Raw genomic sequence first — 12,080 nt, 5'->3', positions numbered from 1 at the left:
GAACAGTTGTGGGTTTGTTTTTTAATCTATTTCATGGCTCTGAACCAACCTGTAGCCATGCAAATTACTCTCGCTTAAACTTGACAAGCTCTGTAGGACGAGAGTAGGGTTTTGAGCTTGTTACTGGGTGATTTGTTGAGCTTTGATAGTATGTAGTTGTGTCTTGGAGGAACGTGGTTTGAAACGGTGCAGCTATTGTCAGATCAGTTCTAACTTAAGGAAACCCCATGTCTGTCAGGGTAGAACTGTGTTCCATCAGATCTCAACTGACCTTTCGGAAGTGTTTTGCCAGGCTGTTCTTCCAGAGCCGCTCTGGGTGCGTCTCAGCCACCAGCCTTTTAGCTGGCAGTTGTGTGCTTAGTGGTCTCTCCCATCCAGAGACTCTCCTGCGCAGTCGTGACGTGACCTACTGTACAGATACAGACACATTGCCGCTCTCCGTCCACAGATTACCTATCAATTACAATAGGAACATAGCACCTTTGCATTGGAGAGCTCTGGCAGACACAACCGTAACCCAGTGACTGTCACCACTGATGGGACAATCTGTCATCACGTATTCAGAAGGAACCATCATCCCCTGTGAGCTGTTCCTGCCAGAAATGTGTGACCTGAATCTAACATTCTCCTGTAGGTAATCTTTTTTTGTGAAGTAGAAAATAGCTGCTGAGCTTTTTTTGTCATTTTTGAGTTAAAATTCAGGGTGTGATTGGCCCACAGAATTATGTGCCAGGATCACCTTACTCTAAAATTTCATTTATCCAACCCATGTCATGCCAGTAAAGGGCATATTTTTATATGAAGATTTCAAGAGAAATTTTAAAATTTCAGTTATCCTATTTCTTGTTAGTATTTATTTTCCTAACCTTTTATTGTGAATTAGGTGATGGCTTACAGAGCAGATCAGCTTTCCATTCAACGAATCATTCACATTTTTTTCATCTCGTTGATTGCAGTCCCTACCATGTGACATCGCTCATCCCATTTTCTCCTTTCTCCCTTTATTTCAGTCTCCATTCTTCCTCCTTTCCGAAGCCGCCTTGCCATCTCTACTTTGTCCTTACAGAAATGCTGCCCTTTTGATCCCAAATACTTGGTTAGTCTAAGGCAGTGGTTCTCAACTTTCCTAATGTCACAGCCCTTTAATACAGTTCCTCATGTTGTGGGCCCCCCAACATAAAATTATTTTCATTGCTACTTCATAACTGTAATTTTGCTACTGTTATGAATCAGGTAACCCCTGTGAAAGGGTTGTTCAATCCCCAAAGGAGTCTCGACCCACATGTTGAGAACTGCTGGTCTAAGGCATGCCTGCCTCCCTGTTGTTGTTCCCCACTTAGACCTGTCTACTGTTTGGCTGTGCTTTCCATCCCTCCGCTCTGAGGACTCATTCTGATTGTTCTGACAGGTTACGTGAGGACGGGCTCCATCTCTCTGGCCCAAACCCAAGACCGGCTGATCTCCCTGAAGCGCATCAACTCTAGGCTGAAGTATGTATGCGGCTAGAAGCTTGTCCTGAATTTGCTGTTGAACTGACCGAGAAGGGCCAGCGAATGTCTTTGTCCCTTTGTGTTCTGTGGCAGTGTTATGGGCATCCCGTCTGAGATCATCACCTCCAAGCAAGTGGCTGAACTTCACCCCCTCCTCAATGTGCATGACCTAGTGGGAGCCTTGCATGTCCCTGAGGATGCCATCATGTCCTCTTCTGATGTGGCTCTTGCCTTGGCAAGTGCTGCCTCCCAAAACAGTAAGCGGGGGGCTTAGGGCTTGCTTTTTTAAGGTGGGGAAGGAAGGAAGTGTCCCAACAAGCAGTGATGCCAACTTGACTTTGAAGAAATTATTCTCATTGGGGTATCTGGTTTCTAGTTTTAAACGCTAGATCTTACATGGGTTGGGGGCAGAGATTCCCATAAGTATTTTCTCTCAGTTTTTCTTAATTGCAGTTTCAAGAACCCTCTCTCAGTGCTGATTAATGCTCTCCAGGCTTAGGGAGTACTTTCTCCATGGAGCCTGCAGGGCTCCAGGTTTGAACGTGCCTGAGGCTCTGGGCGCACAGCTGAAACCATGCCCCAGCATTGAGCTAAGTAAGGGAGGGGGAGCGTATCCAGGTCCAATTGTTACAGCTTTTTCAGATGGACTTCTCTTCTTTAACCCTTTCATGACTTCTGGCATTTAATTGTTCTATACCAAAACGATTTTTTTAAATTACCTGCTGTAAAAGGGAAAATAACTGTTTCTATAGTGTCAGGGATGTGATTGCTAGGGTTTTTCTGTATTATTATTATTATTTTAATTAGGGCATTGACTATGTTTTCCCACTGCTGCTTATGGGCTGGGAATTGCTGCAAATGACTTCATTTGGAACATCAGCTGACTCACCAGCTCTTTGTTTACTTGGAAACAGATGTTCAGATCTATGACCGGACAACTGTTCTTCACGTAATCGTAAAAAAAAATCAAGTCATGGGTGTGGAGACAGATAGAGGACCGATTGACTGCCAGTATTTTGTCAACTGTGCTGGTCAGGTAGGTTAGCAACAACTCAGGGTTGCTGGTTTTCTTCTTTAACTTTTGTCTTCAGGGAGTACACTTTCCTCATTTTAATCGGGGGAAAAAAATTCAGAATTCTTGGACTCTAAATCAGAAACCGTTACTTATCTCTTAAAGCAAATATATGTTCCCATTTCTTTTTTCCCTCTGGGTAAACTTGTGCCGCCCTGACTAGGAAGGCCAGGACAGTCAGCCATTGACGGCGAGTGTTTCCACAGTGTTAGAGTTCATTCCACAGCTTTGCAAGTGAAATCTCTAGCTCTCTCATGGTATCAGGGATTCCATTTGTAGAACACTAAGCTTCATCTACCTGGCAAAAACTTGCCATGTGAAGTTCATGTAACAATTGGCTTTTGGAGTCTGTCATAAAGACTGGGCATGTTATTGAAAACTCCCTGGTAAAATCTTATCTTCCTGTGATCTGACAGTAGTTTATGGTTTCACATGGACCGTGTTGCTCCCACCCATACAACTGAAGTACCCCAGGCTGCACCTTGGCTTCCCTCCCATGAGGTGGGAGCAAGAGTGCACAGAGGCCACTTGAAACTAAACATTTTTCAAGAGGCTGAGCTTGCTCACTTGTATTTCTGTTCCTCTTCCCACCCACAAATCAATCTGTCCATTTGTAGTGGGCATACGAGCTGGGTCTGTCCAACGAGGAGCCGGTTAGTATCCCGCTACATGCCTGCGAACACTTCTACCTCCTGACTCGCCCCTTGGAGACCCCTCTGCAGAGCAACACACCAAGTGAGGAACTGCACTTTTTTTTAAAATCTTGTTTACTTGCCAATATTCTGCCCTCAAATGGAAGACTTTCTGCTAAAGACCGACTGTACTGAGAAGTCTTTTCTGGAGCATGTTACAGGGAGGTGGACCCAATGCTAAGTTTCCTTTTATAAAGAAGATGGCCAGAGCAGGCATTCTGCTTAAGGGGGAAAAAAGAAAGCAGAATGTTTTGAAAGCTAATTTTTGTCCCGAAGCAGAGGTCATTGAGTATGTGCGGATAGGAAGCATTTTGGGCTTGAGTGCTATAAACAAGAAATGTCGTAGGTAAGCTATAAACCGATGTGGTGCAGTTGTTCCAAATGCCATCAGACAGAATTTTGCAGTCATTTTGGAGTCTGGTGACATAGGGGATTGCAAGTCGGGCTGCTTTGCGGGAGAAAGATGAGGCTGTCTGCGCCTGTACAGATTCACAGCTGCAGAAGCCATGGGGCAGTTCTGCTCTGTCCATGGGGCCGCCACGAGTCAGGGTGGTTTCGGTGGCCCCCAGAATGGGCGCTGAGATCCACCGTTTCTGCCAAGTCTCACGCTTGGCCCGTTGACAGCTATACTTGGGCTGTGAGGACTAATGTTTCTCCTCTGTGCATCTGAGGAGGAGAATCATCCCTCCGCTCTGGACCAGTATTTGAGAGCTGTGTTTACCAAGCGCTCTTTCAATAACAAAGCCCTTGACAGGTGTTTTGGCTTGTGTCTTGGTTTAGTCCGTTTAGAAAGCTGGCTTGTCTTTAAACCCACACTTTTTCTCTTCTACTCCCCACTCCCTTCTCATTTCTTTCCTCAGCTATTGTAGATCCTGATGGGAGGATTTATATCCGCAACTGGCAGGGTGGCATCTTGTCTGGGGGTTTTGAGAAGAACCCAAAACCAATTTTCACTGAAGGCAAGAACCAGCTGGAGATTCAGAATCTGCAGGAAGACTGGGATCACTTTGGTATGTATACTAGATTATAACACTTAAAGTCTGATATTGTTGGACATTTTTAAATTTCCAAAGCCGTTGTGAAGGATAATTCCTTCTTTGATCTTTATAGCAATCCTGTGAGGTACAATTGTGATCACAGTGAACATTCTGTAGTACCAGATGCAGCGAACTAAAATCAAAGTTGACTGACATCTGAGTTATTAGTCTTCTCACATTGAATCATTGCTGAGATTTTAAGTGAAATCTCTTTTTGATAGAACTTCATGTAAAATCGAGGAGATCTGTATAAAGAATTGTTTTGTTAGTTTTGGCTTTTACACTATCAGAGAACCTGTAATGAAAATTTTATCCTTTGTGGAATTTTTTCCCTCAATAAACCTTTTTTTAATAAAACTTTTATCAAAACTTTAAAACAATTAAAAATGAATAAAATAGTATAAGGACTCCCCAATCACTTGGTACAGCTACGAATTTATCTGGCTCATTCTCCTAGCACTCTCCCCCTGGATGCTTTAAGACAGGTGGGAGCTGTCTTTCACACTTGGGCCCTTGGGGAAAATAGTGCCCTTTGTTGCAGTCTCTAAGAGATTTTTTTCTGTTGGTGTTGACCCCTTAGAGATTATTCTGTACTGTGATGCTTCTGTGAAGAGAATGCAGTTTTCCTGCCTAGCACTTTGCACATGTGCTCTCTCCTTCCATCAAGCACTTTCTGACAAATGGCCTAGTTGGCTCTTAGAAAATCTCTCTTAAAAGAGGCGTGCAAAGAGGCTTGTGAGTGTGAAAGCCTTTGTATTCCTTTTTCAGCTAAGGGCTCCCTTTTGTTTTATTGCTCAGAGCCTCTGTTGAGTTCCCTCCTGCGGAGGATGCCAGACTTGAAGACTCTAGAGATCCTGAAGCTGGTGAATTGCCCTGAGACCTTCACACCAGATATGAGGTGCATCATGGGTGAATCTCCAGTCGCTCGGGGCTACTTTGTCCTGGCAGGAATGAACTCTGCTGGCCTGTGTTTCGGTGGAGGAGCCGGGAAGTAAGTCCTCTTTGTTAGAGTCAACAGTGGACATGATGTCAGCTTGCTGAGCTGCTTTCGTCTGGTGCCAGCAGGGAACCTTCTCTCTGGCAAAGAGATTTGTCACAGCATTCCCAGCCCTCCTGGTCACACCCTTCACTCACCCCCACCTCCCGTGATGGCTTGTGACGTTAGCTGACATCGACTTCCTGGGCCAGACGTTCCCCACCCCTGGTCTAGAAGTAGTTGTAGTTTGTGTTGTGTGTAACATAGTGCGTTAGTAATAATAAGGTACGTGAAATTTGAGAGTTCTCACCTTCCAAGTACTACTGTAAAGTAATACCCCCACGTTCCAGAAATGCCTTTGTGCAAAATGCTTTTGGAGTTAGTCAGTGCTTGTGTCAGAGAGCGTTTTATATGAAGGGTAAGTGCACATCAAGAAAACATCCTAACCCAGTGCTGTCTTAAGACCACAAGTCCAACATTAACCCATATGTCCAATACCAATTCACAAAGTTGTCCTCCATCTCACAAAACACAAGCAATGACGCCGACTTCAGGAGGAAAGCCTAGTCAGTGAGCGTGTAAGCATCTCAGCGCTGGCAGGGGTCTCCACACGGGTGCTCCAGCACCTAGGGCTGCACTAGGGTAGATCCATGTGGCTTCTTGGAGATGTCTTGCAGGAAGTCAGCCTTGCAAGCTGAAGCAGGGAAATGCAAAGGCAGCTGTACCCTGGTGTGACCATCACAAAGCAAGAGACCCAAGAACTAGAAAGGCGAGGCTCACCGAGCCATTTATCCCTCTGCTGTATTGTGAACTTTGGTTATTGATACAGATGTTCAATGTTCCCAAACAGAACAGAGTCTGCCACTAAAGGAACATGCTTATCTCTTCAGAGTACTATTTTGATAAGGATGAGCATTTTAAAAAGTTGGCTTCCTAAAAGTGGGGGAAGATACAGTCATCAAGTACCTGGTTTACATGTTTTCTTAGGTGAACTTAGCCTCAGAATGAGGGGAACAAGGGAGGACACCCCCCTCCTCCCAGAAAAATGACACTGGAATAAGTTACAGAAGTATTGCCAAAAATGTCTGGAGTAAAGGAATTGGGAACCTCCCAGGGTGACTTTTATAAAAAACACACTTTGGATGTATAAATTAGAATATATTTTTGTGGATTTTTGTTTTATTTCTTTTTAAAGTTTGTCTTACTCTAGGGAATCTCATCATTAGAAATAAAATCTTTTTGGTGGGTTTGTGAAAGTAATAGATTATTCAGATTATTCCTTGTTTGTTTTTTCCCCAAAAGTTGGTTGTTCACTTGGTTAGTCTGTGACATGGTTGGAACACTTGATTCTGTTGACGCTTGATTCCCAGTCCAGTGCTTTTGTTTGGATGGCCATTGGCTTTACCCTTCTCCCCAGGTACCTCGCTGAATGGATGGTCTACGGTTACCCCTCAGAAAATGTCTGGGATTTGGACTTGAAACGTTTTGGAACCCTGCAGAGCAGCCGTACATTTTTGCGCCACCGAGTCATGGAAGTCATGCGTAAGTGACGCTTCATCCAGCTCCTCCTTGGTGCAGATGTCTTTCAGAAGGACAGACGTCTCAGTTTTCTATTAACTCCGAGTTTTCTTGCAGATGTTTGACTCAGGCCTTCTGGGAACAGGAGAGTAGAATAATATTTACAGATGCTAATTCCTGGGAAGTTCCCGGCACTGCCTCAGAGTGCCTGTTCTCTCACTCCTTGCTTGGTCTTCGAGATCACTACTTGCTTTGCAAGGCAGAGAATATGCCGAGTTCTCAAAGCTGAAGACTTCCGTAGTGACAGGGGCTCCATTTAATGACTTCCCATGTTTGTACAAACCATATATGCATAGGAACTCATCTATGTGTAAGAGGGAGCTTTATATAAAAGAGCAATTGTATATCAAGAAAACATCCCAACCCAGTCCAGATCGTCCCTGAATTCAATATTAGCCCTGTGTCCGATACTAGTCCATAAATTCCTTTTTAGACTCAACACAGCACATGCAATGATGCCAAACACAGGAAGGACACAAGCTGTGGGTGAAAAGTTTTGTGGATCCAATGGCAGTGGGCACATCTCCAGGGCTCTGGCTGCCATTAGCATGGCTCCATGTGGCTTGTCAACAGGAATGTGTAGCAGAGAGAGAGGCAAGTTCCACCTCCAGGCAGGAAGAGAGGAAGTTCCCAGAATCCTCCTGAGAAGGCCACGCTCATAAGGAGGCATCAGGCTGTGACCTGATTAAAAGGCTAGACTCCACCCCTTCACTCTTTAATATCCTCGAGTTGACATGAGATTATGTAACTGCCACACATACTTTCTTCCCCTCTTGCCCCTTGCTTGCTCTTAGTTCCATCTTCACTTAACTTCTTTTGCTACCTTTCCACTAACCCCATAGGAATAAATGGCTTTTGTATTAGGAGTTGAACCAAAACATGGAGGCACTAACAGGTTGCAGTTTCCCCTATTCTTAGGCTTCACCAAATGTCTCTAAATACTTAGAGTCTATTTTTGCTCCAAATTAAATGTATACATTGGTAAGCTTTGTTGGTTAAGAATGACCTACCGGTTCTATAACTGGATCACATTCATAAGAGACCTCTGAAGAGTCTCTAGCATCTGAGTACTTGTCTTTGGCAGAAAGCGTAGCATCAGTGGGAGGTGAAGGACCTGAGGCAGTTTATGTCTCTGTAAGGTCCTTTCTTTTTAGCAAACAGTTTCGTTTAAACATTAAACCATATTGTAAATCTAGACTTCACTACCCACAATTACTTTATAATCAATGCAAATCCTAAGTGAGCTTGAGCTTTTCCGTAGTGTTGTGTCACTTTGGATGACCGCCTGCTTCTCACAAGGCAAGGCAACATTGCAGACATCCTGGAAAGTGGGGGAGGGAAAAGGGAAAAGTAGCGCCTGAAGTACCAACAGGCGCTCAGTCTTCTTTGTCACTGGCATGGTGGCTTCCTTCTCTTTGGCCACCTTCGTGCCTTTGGTGTGGAAGGGCATCAAGCAGATCTTCTCTTTAGCAGGGACTAGTGGACACACCCTTTCTGGCTTTTTTTTATTATTATTATTATTTTTTTTTTTTTACTGACTGCTGTTCCAGATTGGACATTCGGAGAAATAGATAATGACCTAGTTTCAATAAAGTGAGTAATGTTGCTGGGACTGTTCAGTGTAACTTCCAGCTATCAGCCAGATACAAATAGGCTAGATAGGTGCCTTTCACTTCAGCACAGGCACGACAGAGAAGCCCATGCCCGCTTTTCACACTATGGAAATGGCCGTGTCTCACCTTCATCTCTGAGGTGGAGCTTAGGATATTTTATTTTATGTGTCTGTTTTTATCATTTTATTGAGGGTTCATACAGCTCTTACTACATTCCCATCCATTGTGTTAAGCACGTTTGTACATATGTTGCCATTATTTTCAAAACATTTTCTTCCTACTTAAGCCCCTGGTATGAGCTGCTCTTTCCCCCCCCCTCCCTCATGAACCCTTGATAATATATAAAAAATATTTTTTCGTATCTTACACTGACCAATGTCTCTCTTTACCCACTCTTATGTTGCCCATCCTCCTGGGAGGGGGTTATATGTCAATCATTGTAATCGGTTCTCCCTTCCTCCCCTCCCTTCCCCTTTCCCTCCTGGTATCGTTACTCTCATTATTGGTCCTGAGGGGTTCATCTGTCCTGGATTCCCTGTGTTTCCAGCTGTACCTGTGTACATGCTCTGAACTAGCCAGATTTGTAAGGTAGAATTGAGGTCATGATAATGGGGGCAAGGAAGCATTAAAGAACTAGAAAAAAGCTTTATTTTTCATCGGTGCTATCCTGCACCCTGACTGGATCGTCTCTCCCTTGTGGCCCTTCTGTAAGGGGATGTCCGGTTGTCTACAGATGGGCTTTGGGTCTCCACTCCGCACTCCCCCTCATTCACAATGATAAGATTTTTTGTTCTGGGTCTTTGATACCTCATGATCACACAGGCTGGTGTGCTTCCATGTGAACTTTGTCGCTTTTCAGCTAGATGGCTGCTTGTGTATCTTTAAGCCTTTAAGATCTCAGACGCTATATCTTTTGGAGCTTAGGACAATTTTTTTTTGCTTAGGCCATTTTTTAAAAACATTTTATTAGGGACTCATACAACTCTTATCACAATTCATACATACATCCATTGTATAAAGCACATCTGTACATTCTTTGCCCTCATCATTTCCAATGCATTTGCTCTCCACTAAGCCCTTTGCATCAAGTCCTCTTATTTCCCCTCCTTCCCCGCTCTCCCTCCCTCATGAGCCCTTGATAATTTATAAATCATTATTTTGTCATATCTTACCATGTCAGGTGTCTGCTTAGGCCAGTATTGAACCATGGCCTTTGCCTCCTGGTTTGGAAGTCTGGTTGTGGATGGAGACCTTGAGTTTTTAGGTGACTCGTAGCTGTAACACTTGTGGAGGATCATGCCAGCTCTTGGAATAATGCTTCTCCTGGAGCACGCCCGTTATGTGTGATAGTATTTGGCTGTTGGGCCACTTTAGCATGGAAGGTTGGAGTAGATAGGGAGGATTCAGCTTCAGATGCTCTCGCGTGGACTTTGACAGACGGTTCTCATCTGTTCTAGCTCTGATGTATGATTTGAAGGTTCCCCGTTGGGACTTCCAGACCGGGCGGCAGCTACGTACATCTCCTCTCTACGACCGCTTGGACGCGCAAGGAGCCCAGTGGATGGAGAAACATGGGTTTGAGAGGCCAAAGTATTTTATTCCACCTGATAAAGGTAAGAAGTCACAGTCTCACTTTGGTGTTTGCCTTCTGCTTTGTTCGGAGAGTTAGTAAAACTTATTTTAAAAATATGTAACTAGACTGTATTCCTAGAAAAATAAGCCATAAAAACCGTTGCTACCATATTAAATTCTAGAAGGCGAGGCCCAACTGTCAGCCCCTCCCCTTCTTCCTCACTGTGATTTTCCCATTCCGTAGACCTCCTGGCACTGGAGCAGAGCAAGACCTTCTATAAGCCAGACTGGTTTGACATTGTGGAGTCGGAAGTCACATGCTGCAAGGAGGCCGTGTGTGTCATCGACATGTCCTCCTTCACAAAATTTGAAATAACAGTAAGTATTTGGAAGCCAAAGTAAGGAATTAAGGAATTTTTCCTATTTATTGAATTCCACCTGTCCCTTCAAAACTGGCTTAGTAAGAACTCCAGAATGTTTTAGTGCCTCGTCTGTAGTATAACATTTTTCTGAATTTTGAACGCTGGCTTTGAGTTTTCATTGGCGTCGAGAGGCCCGTTTACCAGCAGAAGTACTAACTAACCTTTCCTGAGCTGCTGGCGGTGGACTACACCTGCAGCTGACGTTGCCTGGGGGCTGGCGAATGCAGTGTTCTCATTGCTCTTCAGGCCACATGACCCAGACTTGTGCTCACTCTCTGCTCCTTTCCCTAACCCTGCAGTCCACTGGGGATCAGGCCTTAGACACTCTGCAGTACCTCTTCTCCAATGACCTTGACGTGCCCGTGGGCCACATCGTGCATACTGGCATGCTCAATGAGAAGGGCGGGTATGAGAACGACTGCAGCATCGCACGGCTCAACAAGCGCAGGTGAGTTGAGCCTCCACCCTGCTCTGCTCCCTCAGCACACGGCATCTCTCAGGCACTGTAGCAGAGCAGAGCCGCTCACTCCTTGTCCCAGCAAACCATAATTAGACTGAGCACAGAAAAAGACACCACTGCGTTAATTCCCTCCCTGTTCACTGGCAACACAATGTAAAAATACATATATTAAAAAGAAGAAACTCATCAGGTTATGTAAAACTCACTGTAGAAGAATTAGTTGTTCTACTAGGAAAGATGCTGAATCTCATGTTAGGGAGTTTGTGCAATTTTTATCACTAACAGGAAACTAGAATCGTCTACTTTGTCATTTTATTATGTGGGAAATCCCAGAACAGGGCTCCCAGCCCTCCCTGAAACCTAGATCATTTGCCGCTGTTCTGTTCATTGCTTCAAAATAGATGACACCACTTGCTATAGGTAGGCTACCTTTCAATCAAAAGAGTAAATTGGCTTCTAAAATAAATAAATCGCTGTTGTCCCCTAAACAAATGGTCAGCCTGTACCCAGGAGCAGAGAGGAGGCAAGGGAAGAAAGGAAGGGAAGCAAGAGCAGTGGGCGCAGAACACAGAATGGGAATAATGGGGACCCTGACGCTGTGTGCAAATTGTGACCAATTTGCAAAGGGCAATTTAATGAAAATTGTTACATAGAAACCGACTTTACTGTATAAATTTTCATGTAGAAGACAATAAAATGTTACTTTAAAACTAGGTGAGGACCCACATATCTTAGGCTAGTTTTTGACACAGGTGCAAAGTCTATCCGGCAGGAAAAGGAAAGACACCAGACTGCGAAGTCAAGTCAACAGGACGAAAGGCCTGGTGTGTGTGTAAAAGGAGAGAATTCTTAGAAGAAAGCACAGGGGTTGCACTGTGGGCCCAAGATTTCAAGAATGGATCGTCTAACATAGTAAAAGCACAAGCAGTAAGGATTATATAAAAATTAAAATCATTTATTAAAAAAATAAAAGATTATATTTTGTTTAAAAGATTATATTTTGTTTTTTAATTTAAAAAAATCATTTTGTTGGGGGCTCGTACAACTCTTATCACAATCCATACATACATATATACATAGTGTCAAGCACAACTAGGAAAACAGAAAATATGAAGATATATTCCAGGCAACGGTGTCTTAAATATCTACATATGCACAAAAAAAATGT

At 43.9% G+C, this 12,080-nt stretch overlaps 1 protein-coding gene across 1 annotated transcript in view; it reads left to right on the top strand.

Annotated features, from left to right (window-relative positions):
• The window catches only part of PDPR (pyruvate dehydrogenase phosphatase regulatory subunit), a 38,516-nt gene that overhangs the window by 16,474 nt on the left and 9,962 nt on the right, over positions 1 to 12,080 (top strand). Inside the window, exons 4-13 of the mRNA XM_075537743.1 lie at positions 1,409 to 1,490; positions 1,584 to 1,747; positions 2,405 to 2,526; positions 3,180 to 3,297; positions 4,115 to 4,264; positions 5,090 to 5,282; positions 6,685 to 6,809; positions 9,916 to 10,071; positions 10,275 to 10,408; positions 10,752 to 10,900. Of these exons, the coding sequence (XP_075393858.1) occupies positions 1,409 to 1,490; positions 1,584 to 1,747; positions 2,405 to 2,526; positions 3,180 to 3,297; positions 4,115 to 4,264; positions 5,090 to 5,282; positions 6,685 to 6,809; positions 9,916 to 10,071; positions 10,275 to 10,408; positions 10,752 to 10,900 (1,393 nt within the window). The remainder of the gene's footprint in view (positions 1 to 1,408; positions 1,491 to 1,583; positions 1,748 to 2,404; positions 2,527 to 3,179; positions 3,298 to 4,114; positions 4,265 to 5,089; positions 5,283 to 6,684; positions 6,810 to 9,915; positions 10,072 to 10,274; positions 10,409 to 10,751; positions 10,901 to 12,080) is intronic.

Source organism: Tenrec ecaudatus, chromosome 18, assembly GCF_050624435.1.
Source record: "Tenrec ecaudatus isolate mTenEca1 chromosome 18, mTenEca1.hap1, whole genome shotgun sequence".
Classification (NCBI taxonomy): domain Eukaryota; kingdom Metazoa; phylum Chordata; class Mammalia; order Afrosoricida; family Tenrecidae; genus Tenrec; species Tenrec ecaudatus.
Note: the sequence above shows the minus strand (reverse complement) of the source record. Positions and strands in the feature narration are given on the sequence as shown.